Source organism: Budorcas taxicolor, chromosome 3 (genome assembly GCF_023091745.1).
Source record: "Budorcas taxicolor isolate Tak-1 chromosome 3, Takin1.1, whole genome shotgun sequence".
Taxonomy (NCBI): Eukaryota; Metazoa; Chordata; class Mammalia; order Artiodactyla; family Bovidae; genus Budorcas; species Budorcas taxicolor.
In genome coordinates, this window is record NC_068912.1 from 86,144,406 (window position 1) to 86,172,256 (window position 27,851).

General features: G+C 42.1%; 1 protein-coding gene across 1 annotated transcript; it reads left to right on the forward strand.

The window, feature by feature from the left end:
- Positions 1 to 27,229, forward strand: LOC128044629 (cytochrome P450 2J2-like). Its single transcript, XM_052636963.1, has 9 exons — positions 1 to 210; positions 6,309 to 6,471; positions 9,893 to 10,042; positions 10,418 to 10,578; positions 13,211 to 13,387; positions 15,060 to 15,201; positions 15,549 to 15,736; positions 18,458 to 18,596; positions 27,051 to 27,229. The coding sequence occupies exons 1-9, from the start codon at positions 1 to 3 to the stop codon at positions 27,227 to 27,229; spliced, it is 1,509 nt and encodes a 502-aa protein (XP_052492923.1).
- The last annotated feature ends 622 nt before the right edge of the window (positions 27,230 to 27,851 follow it).

Genomic DNA, 27,851 nt, shown 5'->3' on the forward strand with positions numbered 1-27,851 from the left:
ATGCTGGAGGCCCTGAGCTCCCTGGCGGCGGCCCTCTGGGCCGCTCTCCGTCCTGGCACCGTCCTGCTGGGGACCGTCGCTTTTCTCTTCTTTGCTGATTTCCTCAAAAGACGGCGTCCAAAGAACTTCCCGCCAGGGCCCGCGGGCCTGCCCTTTGTAGGCAACTCGCTCCAGATGGACCTTGAGAAGGCGCACCTGAAGCTTCAGCAGGTAGGAGCGGGCGAAGGTGTCAGAGCCGCGTCCTGACCTGACCTGCAGGACAAGGGCCTTCCGGGTACCTAGGGCCGGAGCATGGGAGCTTCTGAAGCATTCAGTCGGGAACCGGGTACACCCTGCTTTGAGCTTCTCTTTCCTCACCGTCACCTGGAATGATTCCAGCTGTGCTTTCTAGGGGTGAACTGTTGTTGCTGCTGCTGCTGCTAAGTCGCTTCAGTCGTGTCCGACTCTTAGCGACCGCATGGACTGTAGCCCGCCAGGCTCCTCTGTCCATGGGCTTTTCCAGGCAAGAGTACTGGAGTGGGGTGCCATTGCCTTCTCCAGAACTGTTGTTAACTGTTTACTCTTTAAGTGTCCCGACACGATCCGCTTTGGGGGAGGTAGGGGCTGCAGGTTTAATGTACAAAACGGAAAGTGTTTCTTGGTCCATATAGCTGATGGAAAAAGTGTAAATATTGAACTGTAGCTCTCATCTGAAGCCTCACATACTGCCAGGAGCTTTAACATTTGCATATTTTCTCTTGTGTCAGGGATCCTTGGATTGAATATGGTTCAGAATCCTCTCTATATGCTCAGTAAATGTTTTTCGACTGACCAAGTGACTCTTTGTCTCTTCCGTTTCTTTTACTAGAGTCTGGAGTGTGACAGACACATGTTTTTTAAAGTCATTTCAAAAAATAAAGTCATTTCGTGGTGTCTGGTTACATATTACTGGGACGTTCTGTTTATAGTATGATCACTTCTCTTTTCAATAATCTTATTCTTGGTGGGGGTAGGGGTGAATGCTATATACTTCCCCTCTTGGAGGCTCCGTTTTCCATTTGTAAAATGAGGATGTATGTGCGTGTGCTTAGTCGCTTAGTCACATCCAACTCTTTGTAGTCCCATAGACTGTAGCTCACCAGTGTCCTCTGTCCATGAGATTTTTTTCAGGCAGGAATACTGGAGTGGGTTGCCATTCCCTTCAGGGGATCTTTCAGAATTGGGGATCGAACCCAAGTCTCCTTTGTCTCCTACACTGCAGGTGGACTCTACCCACTTAGCCATCCCTACCAAAATCCTCACGACTTTTCAATTACATTGCTTCCATCCACACAAGGACACAGTTCCTCAGCTTCACGTTCCTCCATCTGCAATCCACTCTCACTAAAGTATTCATTTAAAAATGTCATCCTCTGCCTAGATTTTCTTAGTGCTTTCTGCTGCTTCCTAGAGTTCATATTCCTTAGGGAGCCACATGGATCCCTTCTTGTAGCCTCTTTCCACTTTATAGTCATCTCCCATCAAGGCTCCCTAACTGTGGCCATTCTGAATTCCTTAAAATTCCCTTCATCACTCAACACTGTCCCAAGAATCAACTGCCCCCCTGCCTCTCAGCACAGGCACCTTCCTGACCGACAACACTGTGGTAAGTGGTTGTGATGATTAAATAAAAGGAATGTTCAGTGTTAAAATAGCTTATAGTTTGTGCTCAAAAAAGAATAGTTCTAGTTCCCTAGAAATTCCTGGAGCACTTTCAACACAAGCCTGTATTACAAACTCAAGTTCAGATGGAGATGGCTTCATCACTTTCTGGGAGAAACAGCCAGTTGGTTGCACTAAGTGGTAGGATGAGTATATAGAATTTTAGGGCCAAGATGCTAAGATTCTAAACCTGTGCCTTTCTTTAAGAATTGTGCTGTTTAATTTCCAAGTATTGGAAGATCTTCCTGATTTCTTTCTGTTAATGATTTACAGTCAGCATTCATTAGGGTCAGAGGACATATACTGTATTTCAACTTTGAACAGATATGTACAGGTTGGTTTTATGACCTAAGATGGAGTCCATGCATACTTGAAATAATGGCTTCTGCTGCTGCTGTTGAAGCATTCTGTACTATATATCAGACAGACTTGAAGAGGTGAGTGCATTGTTTAGTGCTTCTATACCCTTGTTGACTTTTTATCTACTAATTCTGTCAATTATTAGGAGAGGCATGTTAAAGTTTCCAACTATAATTAGAAGTTTATCTATGTGTCAGATCAGTTCTGATAGTTTTACTTTATATATTTGCTATATATAAAGTAAAGCTCTTTTTATTTGGCTATATATAAAGCTCTTTTTATTTGGCTCATGCACATTAAAATTGTTACATTATCTTGGTGAATTGGCTCTTTAGTTATTACATGTTCTTCTTTATCCCTGATGATTTTCTTTGCCTGGATATTATCTGATAAAATAGAGCCACACCAGCTCTCTTTTAATTAGGATTTGCATACTATATGCTTCTCCATTCTTTCACTTTTAACCTACTTATATGATTATACTTGAAATGAGTTTTTATATAGAACATATAGGTGGGTCATTTTTTCATTGTGCCAATATCTCTTTTAATTGGTGAATCTAGATCATTTGTGTTTAGGGTAACTTTTGCTGTCTGAGGGATTCCCTGGTAGCTCAGCTGATAAAGAATTCTCCTGCAATGCCGGAGACCCTGATTCAATGCCTGGATCAGGAAGATCCCCTGGAGAAGGGAAAGGGTACCCACTCCAGTATTCTGGCCTGGAGAATTCCATGGACTGTATAGTCCATGGAGTCACAGAGAGTCGGACAGGACTGAGAGACTTTCACTTTGATGTGTGAACACTTAAGTATGCCATTTTACTATTCACTTTCTATTTTTCACTCTGTTTTTTGTTCCTCTGTTTCTTCTCTCTGGTCTTTTGTGGGTCACTTGAACATTTTTAAGAATTCCTTTCTATTTTAACTGTAGTGTTTTTAGTATGTTTCTTTGTTTGGTACCTTAAGTATTTGCTCTAAAGTTTATGTGATATGCATACATAGCTTATTGTATCATCTGAGGTTGTTTCTCCATTTGAAGGCTGAGGAAACTGAAAACGAAGTGATTTGCCTAAGTGACTCAACACTGAAAATGGCCAAAGAAGGACTTGAATCTTAATCTGGTCTCTACTTATGCTACTTGACTTTTCATGATATAGTTAGCAGATAATTGATTTTGTTCAGGGTTGCACTTATCCAGTAGACACTTAAGAAGTGCTTATCATATGACAGGTATAATACAAGAAGAGTATATGGTGAAATGTGTGGTATAAATTTTTGGTAACCAAATGAGATGTCATTAAGTGGGTTCATTGTGAATGGGAATCCACGGGGATACCCTCCTAGAATGTTGAAATAAATTTGGCTGAACTTGAACAGAGGCAAGTGGCTCTGTGGAGTAAAGTGGACAGGAGATTTTAAGTTGTAGAAGCGACTTGAGCTAAAACAAAATAAGAAGGCAGTGAAGAAACTGGCTGATTTGCTTAGCATGGTTTTTCCCCCATTTTCTCAACATTCTTTACCATAGCTGTCTGGCTTATTATAGAAACATTTATGTAAATAAGAAAAATTTCTTATTGGACTAAGAAGGGAAAATGGTAGATAAGGTGGTTAAATCCACTATAAGGGTTTATATAGAATTGCTGTAACAAAAAGATTCCAAAAGACAGTGGTGTAAAAAAGATTGAAATTTATTTGTCTCTCACAAGTAGGTTGAGATGTAGGTAGGAAGACCAGGATAGGAAGGCTGCTTTGCTCCACAAGGTCATCTGAAACTACAGTGCTTCTGTCTTGTGCTCTGGCCCTACAACAGTGTCAAGTGTGAGTTCTGTGCCATGAAAAGGAGAAAGTGGGGGGTGGTGAGAAGTAACTTTCCTTTAAGAACACGACCCAGAAGACGCACACGTCACCACTACTCCCGTCCCATTGGATTCCCATGAAATTAAGTGAGGAGTAATGTGACCAGGTAATCCTTAGGGAGTTCCATCACTCAGCAGAAGAGAGAGAGAATGTGTCCATGCTTTCTTTAAGGATGAGGCATACAGAGCAAATTAGAAACAGTCCTACTTTATGCCCATCAGCTATGCACTATATCTCTGTGCCTCTTTTTCTGAAAATTGGGCATACATTATAGAGTTGTTATAAGAAACAAGTTAGGATTATCAGCCTACTGCCAGGGTGCCTAGCATAGAGTTGATGCTCAGTTTATATATCTACCTCCCTCCCGCTCTCTTCAAACATTTATAGTAACCAATTCAAGAACAAAAAAGTTTTTGATTGCAAATGAGGCATCACTTGTCTGGCTTGATTGCTGCAAGGGCTCCCTGCATACACTCTCTGGCCACTTCCCTCCATTTCTTTGTCAGTATCTTACAAGAAATCTTTTGCTAAAATACACTCCCAAATATATCAATAAAAATACATAATTTTATTATTAACCTTAGTATTATGATTACTAACCCCAGAATCCTAAAGATGAGAATTTGTAAGAGCCCTCATTTTATATACTTGGAAACTGAGACAGAGAGAAGTTAAATAACTTGACCAAGTATCACATAGAAAATAACCAGTGGAAGCTGGATACAAAGGGATTTGTATGCCTTCAAAATCCAAGTACTAAGCACTCACCTTACCTCTCTTATTCAATTTTTAATTGCAAACAAAACAAGATATAAAGTGTTTCACCTGACATTAAGACCTCCTTGGTCTAGCTCATAGTACCTTTCCGGCCTTGTATCCCATCTCCCTACACAGGTGAGAGGTATTCTTTCCAAGAACCTTTCCTAGCCCCAGGACCCTTATGTGTGTGTGACACACCCAAACACTCTTCATTTCACTCGCACTCTTCCTCTCCTCTCCCTGCCCCGTTACTCTCATTCTCAGTTTATTGCTGTCACATCCAGTAAACTCTTAAGTTCCCAGTGCTATTTCAGCTTTATGTCCTGTCTTTAAATCTTACAAACACCTCCAGTCCTTAATATCTTTGGCACTTTGGCTAAGTTACTTCTCCATGACTCATTTTCCTTACTAAAACATAAATAACATAATTACTGCCATAGGGTAGATGGACGAGTGGTTAAGAAAATGCGCTTCCACAGCAGGAGGCACAAGTTCGATCCCTATTCAGGGAACTAAGGACCCACAGCAATGTGGTGCAATGATAAATTTGGTCTAGCTTCCCTAGTAGGGAGTACACACCATCATAGGGTGGTGTGAGGGAAATGAGACAAAAGGTGAAAGGTAGTTAGCGTGGCACCCAGTGGATGTGGCTGTCTGTGACCACCAGTGCCTTTCCCCTGTACATCAGCTCTTTACTCTTGTCCTGTCTGCCCCCTTGAGCAACTGCACCTATGCTTCTTTGCTCACGGAGCCCATTCATTCCCCAGAGTCTAGAGTGGCTATCTGCCAGTATTGAAAACAAACTGTCTTTCCCATTGCTGTTCTCTTTATTCCTCACAGAAATTTTCTTTCCCCTTTTTCGGGGCTGTAGAGAGCACACTGCCCTGCTTGTGAGATTTCAGTTCCCAGTCCAGAGTTAGACCTGAATCCATGGCACTGAAAGTCCAAGCCCTGACCACCAGACAGCCAGGGAATTACCCCTCCCAGAAACTGTAAACGAAAAATCATTTTCTCCTTCTTATACAGGGGAGTGGAGGCTCCACAAAAAAGTGAGAAAACTTTCCCGAGATCTCACAGCTAGCCAAGCATAGAGTTTACATGGCTCCAGCTAGTGTGTTCTTGTCTATGACTGGGCCTAGCCCTGTAATGAATTTTTTGTCACCTAGAACCTGTTGAAGAAGGGGACACTGTCTTGTGGTTAAACAGATATGATTTTCTATGAAGTCCATGCTTTCTACCCCAGACATTCACTAAACATATCTCTGCCTTCTCTGGTGAGCCACATGGACTGAATTCTCTCACTTAACTAGACTCTAAGATGCTTGAGGTTAGAGACCTTGCTTATTTTATTGTATCCTTATGCCTTTTTCTCAGGATACATATGCTCACTCAATCCAAGTAAGGTGAACGTATATATGAGTATTTATAATGAATGTCTACATCCTCTAGTGGATTGAACTGAAGTCAAGTTGACAGCAAGAGAAGTGGAAACAGGCATAAATATTTCCAACAGCAAAGGTACACACACACACACACACACACACACACACACACAGATTCCCCTCAATATAATCTCCCTCAGCTCTACATACCCTCCATTCCAGAACACACAGACATGTGCATGTATAACTGTGACTCTTCTACTATTTTTCAGTTTGTGAAGAAATATGGGAATGTTTTTAGCTTGGATTTTGGTACATTTCCTTCTGTTCTTATAACTGGATTACCATTAATTAAAGAAGCGCTTGTCCACCAAGGTGAAAACTTTTCCAACCGCCCTGTAATGCCTCTCCAGGAGCGTATCTTTAACACTAAAGGTAAGTTCTTACATTGGTTAGCGTATGTTTGATATTGTTATGGTCTGCGGAAAGTATCTCCAACAATCCCAGGGACCAAGCTCCTCATAAGGAGCCTGAGTGCCCGCATTTCCCTGTTGAAGGCACCCCCTCAGGGCACCTGGCAGAGTCAGCTCTAATGTCAGGGATTTGGGAGAAGCGACATGACCTGCCTGAACTCACTCTGGGTGCTTTGGTAAATAAGTATGCTCATCACTCAGTGATGTGATGTGTTGTTTAAGCAAAGAAAAAGCAATGCGTCCTCAGACTCTCTTGCTGCCTTCCCACTCAGATCTCCCCCTAGAAAACGGATGTGGATCAGCTTGTTCCTGTTGATTAAGTGATCCCTTCTTGCCTCCAGTTCCTTATGCTCTATTATTAAGGCTGTGCCCCAAAGGTATCTCAAGCCTTCTATCTATGTTAAAGGAGTCTGGCATGAATACTTAGAATGGGCACTAAATAAACTTCCATTTTCAAAATTCTAAATGAAAAACTTTATACTTCTACAAAAACATCATTTTTTCAGGTATTTCTCAATCCCTCTTTGAAGTACTTCACCCATTATCCTACATCCATTCACTCGATTATCTGCCATGAGAACCGAGGACTAGAGGCACCAGTGACAGAGTAGTGAGTAGAACAGAAAAAATTCTTGATTTTTGTGTAATTTACATGTTATTAAGGGAGACAGTATCAAGTACGCTAAAATTTAATGCCTCGGTTTTATGAAGATAAGAGCAGGGTTCACTTAGTATAGGTATCAAATCTGCTCCTGAGACTCAGGAAAAGCTATTGTAAGTAAATAACAAGTAATAAAATGAAGAAGCAATCCACTAGTGGGAATAGAATATGAAAAGTTTCTAAGATGGGTAAAAGGACAGTGAACTGAGGAATTGAAAGGTATCCAGTGTGAGAAGAACAGAATTTAAATGGAGATAATTAAATGAAGATGAAGATGTGAAGTTTTGCCTGAAATAGTTCATATTTAAGGATATTGCTTTTTATCCTAATAACAATGCAGGCTTCTGAATGTTTAAGTAGTAAAAGGAATCAACATACTTACATGGTAAGTTTTAAAGACTTCTCTAAGCTTCAGTGTCAAGAATAGAATAAAAGGAGCAAAAGACTATTGTAGAATTTTAAGGGAGAAGAGGTGGTGGCCTGAACTAGGGAAGTGGCAAGAAATGGCAGTCCAGTAGGTTACACTAGGGGAGTGACTGTGAAGACAAGTTGATTTAAGCTATTCAGGAGGCATATTCAATAGGACATGATGACCTAGATGGAGGGAGATAGAGGTAGACACCCAAATGGGTAGGTAAAGGAAAAAAGGAAGATGTGGAGGAGAACAAGGTGTTCATTGGCCTGGGTGGCGAGTTGTATGGAGCAAATCATTAACTCAGTCATGAATATGCGGAGTGTGAAGCCAAGAGAATCAAGCAGAAAATTGGTTACATGTCTGCAGCTGAGGCACAGATACAGACGTTCACATCAATAGATGTCATTTGAAATATTTGGAGTTGATTAGATTTAGTAGAAATGGAGGCTAAGGGTAAGAAGAGAAGAAGCTTTGATCCAAGCTTGAAAAGGTTCATCATTTCAAAATTTGATAGGAGATAAAGATGGGGAAACAGTGGAAACAGTGTCAGGTTTTATTTTTGGGGGCTCCAAAATCACTGCAGATGGTGATTGCAGCCATGAAATTAATAGACGCTTACTCCTTGGAAGAAAAGTTATGACCAACCTAGATAGCATATTCAAAAGCAGAGACATTACTTTACCGACTACGGTCCGTCTAGTCAAGGCTATGGTTTTTCCAGTAGTCATGTATGGATGTGAGAGTTGGACTGTGAAGAAGGCTGAGTGCCAAAGAATTGATGCTTCTGAACTGTGGTGTTGGAGAAGACTCTTGAGAGTCCCTTGGACTGCAAGGAGATCCAACCAGTCCATTCTGAAGGAGATCAGCCCTGGGATTTCTTTGGAAGGAATGATGCTAAAGCTGAAACTCCAGTACTTTGGCCACCTCATGAGAAGAGTTGACTCATTGGAAAAGACTTTGATGCTGGGAGGGATTGGGGGCAGGAGGAGAAGGGGACGACAGAGGAGGAGAAGGGGACGACAGAGGATGAGATGGCTGGATGGCATAACTGACTCGATGGACGTGAGTCTGGGTGAACTCCTGGAGTTGGTGATGGACAGGGAGGCCTGGCATGCTGTGATTCACAGGGTTGCAAAGAGTCAGACACGACTGAGCAACTGAACTGAACTGAACTGAAAGTTAACCGAAGGTATGGTGATTTCTGTGAAGTCAGAGAATTAGCAGAAGAGTCTGGAGAGTGTGGTGTCCTGAGCACCACTGGAAAAGAGTGTTTCAAGATAAATGCATCTCATGCTGTTGACACATTAGCATGAGGCTGAAAACGATCCTGGACTGAACAGCAGGGAGGACCACTTCACTAAGATGGTGGAAGTGAAAGGGAGATATTAGAAGGAGTGGAAGAGTGTACTGGAATGAAGAACTGAGAGGGTAGTGGTCTCACCTGTGTTATAAAATAAATGAAGTTCTGTGCATACCTCATGATGGATTTTTTTATCCTTTGCCTGTGATTTTCTTTCTGCATACCATTCACAATTCTTTGTTTACTTGGGTGATTCATCTTTTCAAGATCTTTGAGCACTTTCTCCTTATGAGTTTTGATTTTATCTAGTCCATTAGTGCATGCTTAGTATGTACTATAACAAATACTTAGATATAGTGTGTGACAAATAGTCAAAGCATGGGCATCAGAGTCAGGCAGACTTGAAAATGAATGCCTGTTCTGCTGCTCCAACTCTGTGACCTTGCAGAGTGTACTTTTATCTCCTGTGCCTCAATTTTCTCATCAGCAAAATTGGGGTAGTAGTTTGGTAGTGGCACCCCACTCCAGTACTCTTGCCTGGAAAATCCCATGGATGGAGGAGCCTGGTGGGCTGCAGTCCATGGTGTCGCTAGAGTCGGGCACGACTGAGCAACTTCACTTTCACTTTTCACTTTCATGCATTGGAGAAGGAAATGGCAACCCACTCCAATGTTCTTGCCTGGAGAATCCCAGGGACGGGGGAGCCTGGTAGGCTGCCGTCTATGGGGTCGCACAGAGTTGGACACGACTGAAGCGACTTAGCAGCAGTTTGGTAATAGTGATATATATATAGAAGTATATCAGAGAGTGAGTACTAAATCCCAGAATGTATTAAAAACGCTAATGTCTCCAGCATTGCAAGCAATCAGTAAATTCAATCCATTATATCAATTGCTTTGAAATTACTTATCTGAATAGTTTCAAGCACCTTAAAGCCCTTTTTCGTCCTTCTGATACATCACAGGTCTTGTTGGCTTTTTTTCATAATGTTGGCTTTCTTTTCCCAGGCTTAATCATGTCCAGTGGCCGCATATGGAAGGAACAAAGAAGGTTTGCCCTGACAACTCTTAGGAACTTTGGTTTAGGAAAGAAGAGCTTAGAGGAACGCATTCAGGAGGAGGCCTCCTACCTCATCCAGATGATAAGAGAGGAGAACGGTGAGCATGTCATAGGATAGGTGCAGGGACTGTGGCTCATACGTTCACTAACCAGATGTTCATCAGTGCCTACCTGCCTTTCCTGAGCCCAGAATTGTGTAGAGTGCTGAGGGGATAACAGGGAACAGCTAACCATGACCTGCCCTCATGGGGCTCATGAATTAAGACAAAGATGGGTAGTAAACATATTGGTTTAAATCCTGGTCATCAGTTTGACTTCCCATGCATTGACTAAGTACTTGCCCAGTGTCAGACCCTGGGGTCACAGTTTCAGAGGTGGTTCTGTAGTCGGTGTGTCATATGTCACACAGAGTAGGATCTCTGTAAAATAGAAACAATCCAATATGAAGGCTCCATCTCTTCTTCTTCCTCCAGGAAAGCCTTTCGACCCTCACTTTACAATCAACAATGCTGTTTCCAATATTATTTGCTCCATTACCTTCGGGGAGCGGTTTGACTACCAGGATGATCAGTTCCAGGAGCTGCTGAGGATGCTGGATGAGGTCTTAAATCTGCAGACATCAATGTGCTGCCAGGTGAGGCAGTTGTCACTTCCTATCTTGCATAAAGATATGTTAATGTCTGTCACAGATTAGATGGGGTCTTCCTTTCCTTTGTAGCTAAAAGATAACTTTTTTTTTCCCCCTCTGGCTTTTTCTTTTATTTTTTTTTCTTTTTATTTTTACTTCATTTTACTTCACAATACTGTAAAGATAACTTTTTTAAACTGACTTTAAACTTATTTGAAATCAATCTGTTGGCTTTAATGTTTCTTATAATATTGTATTTACTATCGATAAATAGCATTACTAACATTTGTATAAAGTACAGTACTTTCCATGACATACAGGTATACGCTACATTCTTTTCCTTAAAAAACAGAATACTGCCATCACTTTTGAGTCCCTTCTGTCCATGTCCCTCCCTAGTCCCACACCTCTGTGATCCTCAGATGTATGCTTCTGTGCCTGGCTCTAACTCAGCTCATTGTTTTGAAATTTATTTATTGGGTCTTCTAATTTACTCTGTGTAGTTTTCCTCTGCATGCAGGTGCCACTGATTGTTATTCTTTAGAATAATGCTTGCAGATTTATTGAACATATGAGGGATTTCTAATTTGAGGAAGTTATGAATAAAGCTGCCATGAACATTTCTGTTTTATTGTTCATGTGGACACATCCACTCATCTCTCCTGCATATACACCTGTGTGTAAAAATCCTTAATGGTTTCCACCATTGATCTATTTCCATGCACATCCACACTTGTTCCTACCAGTTTTCTAAATTTCTAGGATATGGATTTAAGAGATTCAACCCGTCACCCTGTCCTTGGTAATCCCTGCCATCTCCTTTTGTCCTGCTAGGGTTGTAAGTCTGTCAAAAGCTCTGCTCATCTGCTTGGCTTCTCAGCCCCTTTTGTGTATTTGGAAGGCACTGTTATGGGAAAATCAGCCCTAAGTGTTGGGGTAAACCCTTGTGTATGTAAAGGAGGATTTACTTGTAATTGTTTTTAAAAGTAACATTGCCTGGAGGTTTATGAACCCATCTCACCTAACCTGATAAAGCAGTTAGCATGAATCCTGGCACAGAAAACAGACATAATGAATATGAGCTACTATGATTATTATTGTCAGTATTATTTTTGAACAACATTTCTTATTGTCACTTCTAATCATGGTAACCCCTCCATTCAGTAATTCCATTTTCTTCCTTCCTATTAAGACAGAACTTAGGAAGTCTGGGACCTCAGTGAGCATGTGTTGACTATTCCCAGGGAAAAGAAATTCCTGAGAAGGTTGGATGAGACAGTGAGTCAGGGGGTAATAAGCATTTTTTAGAGGCCCAAAATAGCTCAGGCAGTATGATTGACAATTCCATTTGTCATACTTTATTTCAGTCAATTTTTACAACAACCCTTTAAAGATGAAATGGAGCATCCTAATATGGGCAAGTAGATATGGGAATGCTTAAGCATATTCACATAGTGATCCACTGGCTGTGTGTTAAGTGTGGATTAGATCTCATGTGACTGAGTAAGGAAAATAACCCTGGTGCCCCAATGGCAGCAGATTATACTAAGCCCAGACAAATTACATCATCATCTTCATTATTGTCATTATTATTATTCCCGAAGCCTTATAGCTAGAAAGTGATAGAGCTAATATTCAAAGGCATTTGAAGTCTAGACAATTTTCCATTATGTTGGGCTATCTGTTTTCTACCAGATATTTTTAGGGAAAATATATCCAAAATACACTTAATTTTATTAAAAATGTCTTATCTGCATGAAGAATACATCATAATGGTAAGATAGATAAACACATATCTATGTTTAACATAACTAACTAGCTAGCTAGAAAGAGGTGTTTCATGCACAAAGATATATACAAACATATTAGAGGAAAGTGTCATGAAAAAATATAAAATAAGGGAATGGGAAGAGATTCCAGAAGTACTGCATTATAGTATTATCAAATAATATATCTCTGAGCAAGAGCCAACCTGAATGAAATAAAAGGGTAGAATTATACGATTTCCAGAGGAAGACCAATCTTCATTAAAGGAAGCAAATCCAAAAGACTAAACATTGCCATTCTTGATGTTGTCACAGAGACCAACGGAGCTGGACTAGAAAGACTAAGAGCGAGTAAGACGGCAGCGAGTGATAGCAGAAGAGGGGGCAGGCGTGGAAGAGGCCAGCTCATGTGGAGCTCCAGGCCAGGAGAATGGTGTCGAATTTCTCTAAATGTCATGGAAAGTCATTGGAGGATTGAAAGATAAATAGTGAAATGATCTGATTAAACTGTTAAATGATCTCTCTGGCAGCTCAGTGGAAAACAGACTGGGAAAGGGGTTGAGGAGAGAATCAGAGAAATTGCTGGGAGGCCTTAAAGCACCTAGGTAAGAAATGTTGGGGCTTTGTCCTAGAATGACAAACACATGGAGTACTGAGAAGTGGTCTGAAAATGGTTCTATTTTGGATGGAGTGCTGAAATGCTTTGCCAGAGGGGAAAGAAGAGGGGTGTGACAGGGAAGATGAGACAAGGGTGATTCCAAGCGTTAATATAAGCAAAGAAAATACATATAGAGATACAATGGTTTCTTTGTCTTCAAAAGTAGAAAACGGGCACCTCCTTGTCTCCACGATTGCTTTGTTTTCTCCATCAGCTCTACAATGTCTTTCCAAGGATAATGAATTTCCTTCCGGGTCCGCACCAAGCACTCTTTAATAATTTGGAGAAACTGAAAATGTTTGTTGCCCGTATGATTGAAAACCACAAGAGAGACTGGAATCCTGCTGAAGCAAGAGACTTCATTGATGCTTATCTCCAGGAAATAGAAAAGGTGAGGGAACCTGAGTGTTTTCCTGAGTAGTGTTAGAGAGCAAATGAGATGATTCTAATATCTTATTGCTGCTGTAAGAGATCACTATAAACTTGGTGGCTTAAAACAACCAACATTTATCAAGTCAAGGTCAGGGCAAGCTGGCTCTTTGGAGGCTCTAGGGCAGAATCCATTGATGGACTTTTCCAGCATCTAGAGGCTGTCTGTACCCCTGAACTCACTCCCCTTTCCTCTGTCTTCAAAGCCACTGATGTAATGTCTTTTTTTCCACTGTCCTCGTGTCTTCTCTTAATTTGCTCCCTGTCTCCTCTTATACTCTTCTGATTACAGTGGGTGCGCTAGGATAATCCATATCAAGATCTTTAATTTCATGATATCTACAAAGTTCCATCTGTCGAAAAACATTTACCCGTTCCAGAGATTAGGACATGGACATTTTTGTGGGTCATTATTCAGCCTAGCACAAGGCTGGAAAAATAGAGACACTATTTCAGAGTATAGGAAGATCATTAGCTCAGAATTGATGATAACATTCAAAATAAAGATATTGGTTTAAGAGTATTCAGCTTGAGGTCTTTGGAAAGCCCACATATACTGCCTTTTAATAGTCTATTTCTGTCCTCTACCCATATTTGAAAGACCTGTACACAATAAGGAAAAGAAGCATTGTTTCATTATTACTTTTACCAATGTCCAGTCCCCTACCCCTTCCCCAGTTCCCCGGCACAGAGTATAAGTGAAGCTGAGTCAGATGCCAAAGGTTAGTCTCAAGTGGAGGACTTTTGCCTTCCTCCCTCCTCCCTATTTCATGCACTTTCAAATGTTGTTTGTGAGATACGGGGAAAAGGCCAAATTGGATATAGGTCCTTTAACATATTAAGCCCTGTGGTTAATACTCATCACTGTATCAGTGTCATCGTTTTTGACTCATTTTCAACTTTTAGAGTTGAAAGAATGGTGAATTTTTTCCTGTCTCCTCTCTTATTTCACCTTATTGTTATACCATTAATAGAAGTATTGATTCCTCCTGACAGGAGGAGACTTCACTTGTTATAAGGTGTGCAGGCACACAGAGGGACACTGACACATTGAAGCTCCCGTAGGAAAGTGCTGAAGATGCTGGAGGGCCATGAGGAATGATTGTTGGAATCAGAGAAGTTTAACCTCAGGACGATGTTAATGGGGAATTGCGAGAATTGTACTTTAGAGAAATTAATTTTATTCTTTCTGGTATCAATGCAAACATTTGTTGAGGATTTCTTATATGACATTTCCATCTCACTTAGTTCATAATGCCAATTGAGGAGTGAATACTGAACACAGAGTGAGAGCTTTAGCAACTTGGTCAAGTTGTACATATAGTGAAAGGTGTGGCTAATATTGTAACCCAAATATTATTATATTTCCAATATAATAATAGATTCTCCCAACATATGGAAGTAAAAAGATTCTCTCAATTTTCATCCATCCAAGGTGACCAAAGCTCCCAGCACTTGAAGCAGGAAGATGCTAATGATACTGCAATAATAAGCCTCTTCCTGCTGAGATGGTCAAAGGAAAAGTCATTTCTCTTAGGGGAATCTCTCCTCCCATATTCTCACTAGGATGAAGCCTCCTATGTTGTGGCAACTAAGAACCATCTGGATAAGCCAATAATCGCTGTGTTTTCTAGCATAAGGGCGATGCTGCTTCAAGTTTCCGTGAAGAAAACCTCATCTACAGCACCCTGGACCTCTTCCTTGCTGGAACAGAGACAACTTCAACCGCCCTGCGCTGGGGGCTGCTCTACATGGCCCTTAACCCCGAAATCCAAGGTGAGCTCATTAGTGGATGGGCCTAGGCCAGGTCAGTATGCTTCCATAAATTAGTTCATCTATCTCTCAATATTCCTAAAGGGAATGTTGGTTCACCCTCACTAATAAGAGGAACCTGAGGCTCACACAGCTTTAGGAACTTGCAGCAGGAATATTGTTTAGCAAGAGTTTTCCACCTAATTTGTCTCACACCAGGGCCCACTTCCCACTCTCATACCTCCCTGAGAAGCTAGTCTGGAGAGCCTAAGATAGCCATTTTGATGCTGGTTATTTCATTCCTTAACTAAACCAGGCTCAAGGAGAGTTATGGAAAAACAGAATAATAGAACCACCTCTGCTTTTTTCAGAAAAAGTCCAAGCTGAGATTGACAGGGTGCTTGGCCAATCACAACAGCCAAGCACAGCCGCTCGAGAGTCCATGCCCTACACCAATGCTGTCATCCATGAGGTGCTGCGAATGGGGAACATTATCCCTCTGAACGTGCCCCGGGAGGTGGCAGTGGACACCACCCTGGCTGGATACCACTTGCCCAAGGTAATTAGGGGCTCACACCAACAGCCTCAGATCTCCAAGCTCATATTTGTAAATGATGGAAATCTCAATGGCAAATGTGATGTGTTTTCTTGTCTTAGGGAAACACTTAATTGGAGAGGGAGATATATTACCACTGATGTAATTCTAGATATTTTTCTTTACATGGGGTCTTTAGAATATTAGTTCAAATAAATGTTAATAGTTGTTCTAGAGGAGAAGGAGGATTCCTACGTCAAACATATTCAGACAAAGGCTGGCTTTTCTCTACTGTGAGATTTCTCATTCTTTTTACTACCTGACGTGCATTGTTAATTCTTGTGGGGAAACAGCAGGCAGCAATTCTCAGTCAGACTTTGCCATGAGGTCCTTTTCTTTGCCACGGAAGAGCTTTTCACAGGATAGGGACCTGCCAGACTTATTTTGGAAAATTCTGTTTCAAAATCCTGGGGGTTTAGAATGTTGAAATATGAGAGCCGGTAGAGACCTCCTAGGCCAACATCACATTAAACTGGTGTTTCTAACATAATATCCCCACAGATATTTCTTCCAGCCTTGACTTACAGTCCCTTGATGGGACTACCTCACAAGGGAATCAGTCCAAGCCTGTGCACTTTGAATATCACAAAAGGAGTGAAAGAACGAATGGTTTTTAAGCAGTGATCATGTACTATGGACTATATAGGTTCTTTCAACTTAATCAGTCCTCAGAATAATTCTATCTTTTTTTGTCTTTTACAAATTCATAATGAAGGCTCAGAGCTGATTGATCTTGCATAAAATCTCTGGTGTACAAAGTGACAAGAGCTGGGTTAAAGAAATAGATGTGTTCTGAGCCCCAGGCTCATCTTTTTTTGTCCTATACCATGTTTTCTCCACAGGAGTCACTTTACTTTGCTTTAAAAGAAGCTCCTTAAATTGTTCTCAGTAGGACCCTGTTAAGTTCCCTGTCCTCACAAAGGCAGTTCTACACTCTGCCAATCACTCTTAGGATCTCAGGAGTCAGCTCTCCTGTCCCCACTAGTGCCCTCTCTGCACACTGCACGTTCACAGTTTTGCTTTCTCAACACCTTAGTCATTTCCATGGATCCATTTCAGTTTGTCTGAGTCCCTCTTTGTGAGTCGAACCTGGGGTTGATTTCAAGATAAAACCAGAAGAGCCTATGCTCTGGGCTCGCCTTGGTCATGGTCCCTGCAGCCCTTGGAGAAGCAGCTATTCCTGCCGTGATTTCATTTACTATTTTCTTGCTGATTGACCATCTTATGGATGAATTCTGAGGTCTAGATGACATTACAGGTGATCTTCACATATTCATAACAATTCACTTAGCTGCAGAGAACCATCCTAGCTCAAGAGATTGGTTTTGTAAGATTTTTTTTTTCTGATGTACTGTTCTGCAAGACCCTTACCCATTGGGTGGGCAACTTGCAAACTGGAAGCAATTATACTACAGAAGTTCTGCCACAGGAGCGAAAGTCCTGAGCCCCAAGGCAATCTTCCCAGCCTGAGGGTCTGGCATCAGGAGGAGGAGCCCCCGAGAATCTGGCCTTGAATGTCAGCAGCCTTGTATTGCAGGAATTCCACTGGACTAAAGGAAGCATCAATTCCACTCTTGGGTCATGTGTACACTGAGACCCATGGAAAAATAGCAGTGACCTCATAAGAGTCTGGACCAGACCTACCTACTAATATTGGAAGGTCTGCAGAGGCAGGGGCAGCTGGGGCTCATGGCAGGGATAAAGACCCTGGCACTGGCAGGTCTAGTGAGTAGTCACTGGCATGAAGATGCCCAGAGGCCACCATGCAAAAAGGTATGGGAACAAGTGGTATGATTGAGAAACTGAAAAAGGCTTGATACAGTGGGAGTGCAGGCAGAAGGACTGTGACTCAGATAGAGGGCTGGTGACAGGTCCTTAATCTGAGTGAGGAGAGCTATTTGGAGGGTTTTTATCAAGTTCCAGGAGTGCTGGGTGGCTAGGAGTGACATAACTAAACCATGTCCAGAGCTAACGCTGCTTTCCGTGTGTGAAGCACTTGGAGGGGGGAGAGGATATAGAGTTGTAGTTAGGCCTCCTGTAGGAGTGTGGACAACCAAGGTAGTACCTTGGACCAGGCAGTGGGGGGGAAATAACATGGAGGTGATAGAATCAAGAGGAATTTCAAGGAAAATTGACCAGCCCGGAAAAGGATGGAATGGAGGCAGAATGAATAAAGGGGGCCGTTAAGGAGGACTCTTGGGTTTCTTGCTGCAAGCTGGGAAGGATAGTGGTTCTTTCCACTGGGTGACCTGATTGTATTATTAAGCCTTCTCTGGAATGTGTGAGATAATGGAGGGAAGAGAATGGGAGAAACAGATGAATGAGACATTTTTCATGTTGGGGAGGCTGCCGTATTTACCACTTCACTGAGCAACTGGGTTGATTTTGGTCCAGAACTGCCTGCCCACTGTCACATTATTCTCTCACTGATGCACACACCTTCCCATTCTGCACTAAGAGTAGCCACATTTTGCTGATAAAATTCCCAGCAGACAATTCCAGTGCATCATTGTAAGCTGTCCCATGGCAAAGAGCAGGGTTCTAGGGGTTGAGCTCAGCAGGTACAGGGTTGGGGAGGCTGAAGAAGTTCAATCAGCCCTGATGTGGGAGCCCGGGGGGCTGCTGCCCCTTGGTACACATCTGTGGTGTGTGTCATGTCTTGCATGAGTCCCCTGCCTTCTCCAGGGAACCCTGGTTGCGACCAACCTGACTGCACTGCACAGGGACCCTGCGGAGTGGGCCACCCCCAACACCTTCAATCCAGAGCATTTCTTGGAAAATGGACAGTTTAAAAAAAGGGAATCCTTTCTGCCTTTTTCAATAGGTGAGTATCTGGAAATAGGAGTGTGGGAACCCAGAGTCCCTCTCTCAGCCCTTCTTCTGCTCTCTCAGCCCTGCTCCTCTTGTGATACCTTGCTTTAGTTGGCATGTCTGTAGATAGCCCTGCCTAGCATGACTCACTCTTGCTGTGGGTGCATTGCAGGTTTCCCTGGGCTGAGCATCACCGGGATTCATTCTCTTATGTCCTAAGCCCTGGCTTGACTCTGATGGAGATTTCAGCTTTAAATTGTTCGGTCCCCAGGAACTTTGGGGAGAGGAACTTAGCCTCAAAAGGAGGGTGGGCACTTGCCATCTTTATAGAACTTAAAGTGTTCCAAGATCTTTTTAGTGCTTCCCACTCACAAAAACATAAAGCTAATTGCTAAGAAAGGGGTAGGGGAGGTTCCAGTAAAGGGTCTGCTTCCGTATCATTATGGGCATTACAAGGGACTCTAGATGCCATGGGCTTAAGTAGATGAGATTCTTCCTGAAGAGGTCCTTTTACTTTTTTAAATGAGATGGTTTGATAGCATCACCAACTCTATGGACATGAGTTTGAGCAAATTCTGAGATATAGTGAAGTACAGGGAAGTCTGTGTAGTGCGGTACATGGGGTTGCAAAGAGTCAGACACAACTTGATGACTGAATAACAGCAATCCTTTACAAATCTAGTGAATACATTTACATGGTGTATAACTTAAAATATATGAAAGAGAATGCAGAGAAAACTCTTTCTCTCATGTTTCCCAGCCAGCCAGTTCCAAAGGGGTGTTTTACTCATATCTTTGTGAAATGAGGAAGGAAAAGTCTCATATTTACCAGGTAATGAGTTAAGTATGTTGCTGAGATCGTTTTAAATAATTTCCCAAATCCTTAATTCTATAAATGTTTTCTGAGCACCTATTATGTGTCAATTATGCAGCCCTCAGAATATGACAATGATTAGGTAGAAAAAAAACCAGTACAAGTTTTATGGACCATGTATTCTACCTTAAAGTTACAAAGTCCAAATTCCAGTCACCACGCTGGGGATAAGGGAGGAAACTACAGCTTAACAGGGTCAACTATGGTATCTATAGTCACAAAGCTCACAGAGCAGAGGTTGAACTCAATGTTGACCAGGTTTATCAAATAAAGCCTATGCACTTCCTAGAAACGTCTCCCAAGAAAGTAACTAAATGCTACAGTGAGTGAATGCTCTAAATTTTGCAACAATTTTCTTATCATTGAGTTAAATTAAATATACATTGACATTCTGTGACAGTATAATCTTATTGATCATGCCACAAAGGCACAGAAAGGGAGGGACTGGAAATTGACCCCATGTAGGCATGATACAGAGCCCAGGCTTTTCTGCTATAGGGCACTGTCCTTCGTGTATCTGGACTGATTCCAATTAGATCTTCTGTTTCTTTCTCTGGTTCTCTGCCACCTTTGCTCACTTGGACGAGTCACTTTTTAATATGAAAGCAGACATGAGGATGTTGGAAAACCTTCCAGACTTCTTGTCTGCCTTGGTGCGTGCTAAGTCGCTTCAGTCATGTCTGACTCTTTGCAACCCTATGGGCTATAGCCTGCCAGGCTCCTCTGTCCATGGGATTCTCCAGGCAAGAATACTGGATGGACTGCCATGCCTTCCTCCAGGGAATACTTCCCAGCCCAGGGTTTGAACCCATATCTTCTAAGTCTACTGCATTGGCAGGTGGATTCTTACCACTAGCGCCACCTGGGAAGCCTAGACTACTTGCCTACAAGAGCTTTATGTTTCTGATTATAGTACAGAGTTTCAGCTGTTTTATCTTAAGTGTTATAATTTTTCTTTCTTCACTCTATTTTTTGTTATTTAGAGTTGAAACACATCCTTCCTATTACAGATTTCATTTGCAAGCAAATTATTTTATTTTATACTTACAGCAACCCAATTATTAACAGTTAGGAAAACAATTAGTATCTCCTTTCTCAGTGAAAGGAAATTAGGATTAAGAGAAAGTTATTTCTCATCCAAGGTCATGTGCCCAAGGAATTGGCATAAAAGGGCCGAAGACTCAAGTTTCTGGTTTCTTTTAAATTTTTGTTGAAGTATAGTTGATTTACAATATTGTATTAGTTTCAGGTGTACAGCAAAGTGATTTAGCTACGTGCTTAGTTGCTCAATCATGTCCAACTCTTTGTGACCCCATGGACTACAGCCCACCAGGCTCCTCTATCCATGGGGATTCTCCAGGCAAGAATACGAGAGTGGGTTGCCATGCTCTCCCTCTGCCAGGGGGTCTTCCCAAGCCCACGGATCAAACCCAGGTCTCCCACTTTGCAGACAGATTCTCTACTGACTGAACCACCAGGGAAGCCCAAGAATACTGGAGTGGGTAGCCTATCCCTTCTCCAGGGGATCTTCCTGATCCAAGGATCAAACTAGGGTCTCCTGCATTGCAAACGGATTCTTTACCAGCTGAGCTACTGGCTCACATGGTAAAGATTTAGTTATAGACACATATATATCTTTTTCTTTCTAGGTTTCCACCTTACTGGTTATTACAAAATATTGAGTATAGTTCCCTATGCTATACAGTAGGTCCTTGTTTGTTATATATATAGTTCTAATCTAGTGCTCTCCCTAACACACTTAGAATTTTCCTACTTAAAGGCCCTTCCATTTTAAGATTCACTAAATTCATATCATATGTATCAATTGTTACATTGCTGCATTACAAAGGTGGCAAACTCAATGGCTTAAAACAATAAGTGTCTATTATTGCTCACAAGACTACAGTTTGAACTGAGAGCTCCACTGTTCTTAGCTGGGCTCTTTTGCCCATTAGGGAGGTCAGCTGGCTGAAGGCTGATCTAGGATGACATCAGCTGGGACAGTAGGGCTCTTTTCCAAGTTTCCTCCTCCAGCAAGCTAGCCCATCTGGTGTGCATGTAGAAGACAAGATCCCAGGGGGGAGGAGAGCACACAGTGCCTCCCAAGGGCCAGGCTGGGAACTGGCGACCATCACTCCCACTACATTCCGGGGCCCAAGCAGCTCACACTGTGAGCCCCAGTTCAAGGCAAAGGGGAAATGGTACAAATTTTATGGGAAGGGCTATGAAATCACATTGCAAATGATGGGGGTTCAGTGAGAGGGGGAAAATTGGAGCCAGTATTGCAGTCAGGTGATCTCACTATCTTTCTTTCTGCCCGAGAAGAGTGATTCAGACCAAGCTAGCAATTTGGGGATCCCCTCAGTGTGACTAAACGAGAACTAGTGAAACAGAACAGGAAATAGAAACCGGAAAAATCCACTGACTTAAAGTGTCAACACTGCGGTCAGGTTTATTCCCACCAGACTCCCGTCTTTAGGGCTCAGTTGCTCTGCCTCATACCTGATCCAGCACTTTATAAAGAAAGCTTCCCTGAAGGAATGGGGTGTGAAAAGCACCCTCCCTTCTCTTGGAAAGAAGGTCAGGTGTGGAATTAGGAGACATGCACAGCTGGGGAGATTACAAAGGTGTTATGCAAACATATATTTTCTTTTCTTCATTTAAGTTTTCCCTTTTGATCCAACAAAGCAGCAGATATCTTCATGAAAGGCAAGAGTCTGAGTCCTCAATTTTCAGAAATATCACTGAATCATAGAGATAAGATTAGGAAGATCTTCACTCAAACACCCTAGGTCAATTCTCTCACTTCTAGTAACTGATCTGGTTAGTTAGTGATGGCGAGTTAGTACATGCACCAAGAAGAAAGTCTGTGTTTCCCTTAATCCTGGATGAAGCCTTGAAATAAGGTAGCACTCCTTTTCATGACTTATAAAGTGAAAGGGAGGTTGCTCAGTTATTTCCGACTCTTTGTGACCTCATAGCCTGTAGCCTACCAGGCTCCTCTGTCCATGGGATTTTCCAGGCAATAGTACTGGAGTGGATTGCCATTTCCTTCTCCAGGGGATCTTCCCAACCCTTGGCTCGAACCTGGGTCTCCCACATTGTAGACAGATGCTTTACCATCTGAGCCACCAGGGAAGTCCCAAGTCAAATCTCCTGTTTTACTGGTATCCTTGATCAGCTATATATAGTACTTAGGAGAGCAATTACTTCACAAGTTTGACAAGTGAAAATTTTATATGTCGATGAAAATAAGCAGTTTACTCAGAGCCCAGAGCTGGTGACTGATGGAACCAGTAATGTAACCCTGGATCCTGACTCTAAGGGTCCAGTTTTATCCCAATATATGGATTTTTCTAGGAGAATTTTGGGTATTTATAATACAACTGACCTGGTACCATCGAAAACAAATTTTTCTATTTGCTGCAGTTTAAGCCAATTTCTTCATTTATTTTTTCCAGTTCAGTTGCTAAGTTGTGTCTGAAATTTGTGACCCCATGGACTGCAGCACAGCAGGCCTCCCTGTCCATCACCAGCTCTGGGAGTTTACTCAAACTCATGTCTGTTGAGTCGGTGATGCCATCCAACTATCTCATTTTCTGTTGTCCTTTCTCCTCCCACCTTCAAACTTTCCCAGCATCAGGATCTTTTCAAATGAGTCAGTTCTTTGCATCAGGTGGCCAGAGTATTAGAGTTCCAACTTCATCATCAGTCCTTCCAATGAATATTCTGGACTGATTTCCTTTAGGATGCACTGGTTGGCTCTCCTTGCAGTCCAAGGGACTCTCAAGTTCAAAAGCATCAATACTTCAGGCATCAGCTTTCTTTATAGTTCAAGTCTCACATCCGTATATGACTACTGGAAAAACCATAGCTTTGACTAAGATAGACCTTTGTTGGCAAAGTAATGCTTCTGCTTTTTAATATGCTGTCTAGGTTGGCCATAACTTTTCTTCCAGGGAGCAGGCATCTTTAATTTCATGGCTGCAGTCACCATCTGCAGCGATTTTGGAGCCCCCCAAAAATAAAATCTGTTACTGTTTCCACTGTTTACCCATCTATTTGCCATGAAGTGATGGGACTGGATGTCATGATCTTAGTTTTCTGAATGTTGAGTTTTAACCCAACTTTTTCACTCTCCTCTTTCACTTTCTTCAAGAGGATCTTTATTTCTTCTAAGCTTTCTGCCATGAGGGTGATGTCATCTGAGGTTATTGATATTTCTCCTGGCAATCTTGATTCCAGCTTGTACTTCATCCAGCCCACCGTTTCTCATGATGTACTCTGCATAGAAGTTAAATAAGCAGGGTGACAATATACAGCCTTGATGTACTCCTTTCCCTATTTGGAACCAGTCTGTTATTCCATGTCTAGCTTCATGTCCAGATCATGTCTGTTTCTTCTTGATCTGCATACAGATTTCTCAGGAGGCAGGTCAGGTGGTCTGGAATTCCCATCTCTTGAAGAACTTTCCAGTTTGTTGTGATCCACACAGCCAAAGGCTTCGGCATATTCAAAAAAGCAAAAGTAGATATTTTTCTGGAACTCTCTTGCTTTTTCAATGATCCAGTAATGTTGGGAATTTGATCTCTGGTTCCTCTGCCTTTTATAAAACCAGCTTGAACATCTGGGAGTTCACGGTTCATGTACTGTTGAAGCTGGGCTTGGAGAATTTTGAGCATTACTTTACTAGCGTGTGAGATGAGTGCAATTGTGCGGTTGTTTGAGCATTCTTTGGCATTGCCTTTCTTTGGAATTGGAATGAAAACTGACCTTTTCCAGTCCTGTGCCTACTGCTGAGTTTTCCAAATTTGCTGGCATATTGAGTGCAGCACTTTCACAGCATCATCTTTTTGGATTTGAAAGAGCTCAACTGGAATTCCATCACCTCCATTAGCTTTGTTCATAGTGATGCTTCCTTAGGCCTACTTGACTTTGCATTACAGGATGTCTGGCTCTAGGTGAGTGATCATACCATCGTGATTATCTGGGTTGTAAAGATCTTTTTTGTATAGTTCTTCTGTGTATTCTTGCCACCTCTTCTTAATATCTTCTGCTTCTGTTAGGTCCATATCATTTCTGTCCTTTATCGAGCCCATCTTTGCACGAAATGTTCCCTTAATACCTCTAATTTTCTTGAAGAGATCTCTAGTCTTTACCATTTTATTGTTTTTCTCTATTTCTTTGCATTTATCACTTAGGATGACTTTCTTTTCTCTCCTTGCTCTTCTTTGGAACTCTGCATTCAAATGGGTATATCTTTCCTTTTCTCCTTTGCCTTTTGCTTCCCTTCTTTTCACAGCTATTTGTAAGGCCTCCTCAGACAACCATTTTGTCTTTTTGCATTTCTTTTTCTTGAGGATGGTCCTGATCCCTGCCTTCTGTATAATGTCACAAACCTCCATCTGTAGTTCCTCAGGCCGTCTATCAGATCTAATACCTTGAATCTATTTGTCACTTGCACTGTATAATCTTAAGGGATTTGATTTAGGTCATACCTGAATGGTCTAGTGGTTTTCCCAACTTTCTTCAATTTAAGTCTGAATTTGGCAATAAGGAGCTCATGATCTGAGCCACAGTCAGCTCCTGGTCTTGTTTTTGCTGACTGTATAGAGCTTCTCTATCTTTGGCTGCAAAGATTATAATCAGTCTGATTCTGTTATTGACCATCTGGTGATGTCCATGTGTAGAGTTTTCTCTTGTGTTGTTAGAAGCGGGTGTTTGATATGACCAGTGTGTTCTCTTGGCAGAACTTGCCTTTGTCCTGCTCCATTCTGCACTCCAAGGCCAAATTTGCCTGTTACTCCAGGTATTTCTTGACTTCCTACTTTTGTATTCCAGTCCCCTATAATGAAAAGGACATCTTTTTTGGGTATTAGTTCTAGAAGGTCTTGTAGGCCTACACAGAACCATTCAACTTCAGCTTCTTCAGCTGGTTGGGGCATAGACTTGGATTACTGTGGTATTGAATGGTTTGCCTTGGAAACGAACAGAGATCATTCTGTCATCCAACAACTGTATTTAGGACTCTTGTTGACCATGATGGCTACTCCATTTCTTCTTAGGGGTTCCTGCCCGCAGTAGTAGATGTAATGGTCGTCTGAGTTAAATTCACCCATTCCAGTCCATTTTAGTTCGCTGATTCCTAAAATGTTTATATTCACTCTTGCCATCTCCTGTTTGACCACTTCCAATTTGCCTTGATTCATGGACCTGACATTCCAGGTTCCTATGCAATATTGCTCTTTACAGCATTGGACTTTACTTCTATCACCACTCATATCCACAACTGGGTGTTGTTTTTGCTTTGACTGCATCTCTTCATTCTTTCTGGAGTTATTTCTCTACCTTTATCCAGAAGCATATTGGGCACATACCGACCTGGGGAGTTCATCTTTCAATGTCCTATCTTTTTGCCTCTTCATAGTGTTTATGGGGTTCTCAAGGCAAGAAAACTGAAGTGGTTTGCCATTCCCTTCTCCAGTGGACCACGTTTTGTCAGAACTCTCCACCATGACCTGTCTGTCTTGGGTGGCCCTACACAACACGGCTCGTAGTTTCATTGAGTTAGCAAGACTATGTTCCATGTGATCAGATTGGTTAGTTTTCTGATTGTGGTTTTCAGTCTATCTGAAACTCTAGTTTTATTTTCTCAACAACTGGTTACAGGCATAGTACAAAATAGAGGCATGTTGCATTAACCATTTTCCAAGAATATTTCATTATATGGGGAAGCAAAAAGTAGCAAAAGTCATGCTCAGAATTAACTTCAGAGGGTAATCCCACTGATGGTGTCCAGGTGAATCTTTACTGACATAGTGAGGAACTATGTCAGATGTTAACAAGAGTTTTTCTGGATTTGGGGATTAAAATATGTTTTAATATTTTTATACTTTTCACACTTTTTTTTTCATTTTTGCTGCGAACATATATTAATTAGGGAGAAAGTGAGCTATTAAAACACCCATAAGAGAGATGATGATAGAGTCTATTGTGGGGTGTTGTTGCCCAAGTTGGGGAAGAAGGCATCATGAAAAGGAGAGGCTGGGGAAAGCCTGGAGCAGGCAAACACAGGTGGGATGAGATGAGGTTGGCCCTGCATGGGGAACCCTGGCAGGAAGATTCCCGGTCATGATGGGGGGATACTTGACATAGGGAAAAGATGCCTCATACTTGAAAAACCTTGCTTTGACATTTACTTTCTTTTAACTTTCAACAATTTTTTTTTGAAAATAGAGAGAGGTAAACACAGAGTTTTGCTTTTGTCCTTACCATTTGCTAATGGATTTTTGTAAGACTTTTGGCTAGACCACATTCATAGGTCAGCCTTAGCTGCTCACTTGTTTCATCCACAGCCTGCATCTTCACCGTTGCTCGACCATCTGAGTCCTGAAGGCACTGGAGTGTGTGATTGTGGAATGACCTCACCGGGCTTAGGTTACCCCAGGTGGTCGTGATTAAATAAGCTGAGTGCGTAAAGGCTCAGGGCCAGGCAGGCCTGCTGTTTGCTCAGGTTTTGCAAGATGTGGTGGAAGATTTCCGCCCTTGCTGGCACAGACCACCTGAGGAGGTACTCATATTTTTGTCTTTCAGGAAAGCGGATGTGCCTTGGAGAACAGTTGGCCAGAACTGAGTTGTTTATTTTCTTTACTTCACTTCTGCAAAAATTTACCTTCAGGCCTCCAGAGAATGAGAAGTTGAGCCTGAAGTTCAGACTTAGCTTGACCGTTGCCCCAGTCAGCCACCAGCTCTGTGCTGTTCCTCGGGGCTGAAGTTGTTGGGGTGGGGGGAGTGAAGAAAAGCAGGAAGAATAAGCTTTCCCACACCCCCCAAGGCAGGGCATCTGCTCAGAAGTGAGGGGACAGCATCCAGTGCCTCTAGGATATGTCACAGGAACTGGACTTAGAGGAAACTGGAACCAAACCCCAGTTTTGCCATCTCCAGTGGGGCCTTGAGCAAATGAGTTATGTTGTAAGTGATTTCGTTTTCATCCAGAAGATTTAAAGTGGACAATGATTCCATCTCTAAAGGAAGATCTACTATAAAAATCAGAGGAAATAATGGACTTTAAGTGGCTTGGAAACCGTAAAGCACATCATAAAAGTCATAGCTGTGATCTGCCTCCTCCCTACTTCCTTCCTTAGCTTGGTTTTGCTTCTGGTCTGTTGAGATGGCCTGGGTCAAAGAGGTGCCAAATGGTGGATAAGAGTTAGAAGTTGGGCCTGGGGCAGCTGTGGAGGTCAGCCAGAAAGGCACTCACACTTGGTAGCCCTGGGTAAGCTGATCCTGCTTCTCCCTCAGACTGACCCCTGGGAAATAGCAGGGCAGGTGGATTCCTGATTTTTAGGCAGGTTTCTATTTTTAGGCAGGAGAAGGAGTTGCTCTGGTTTATCT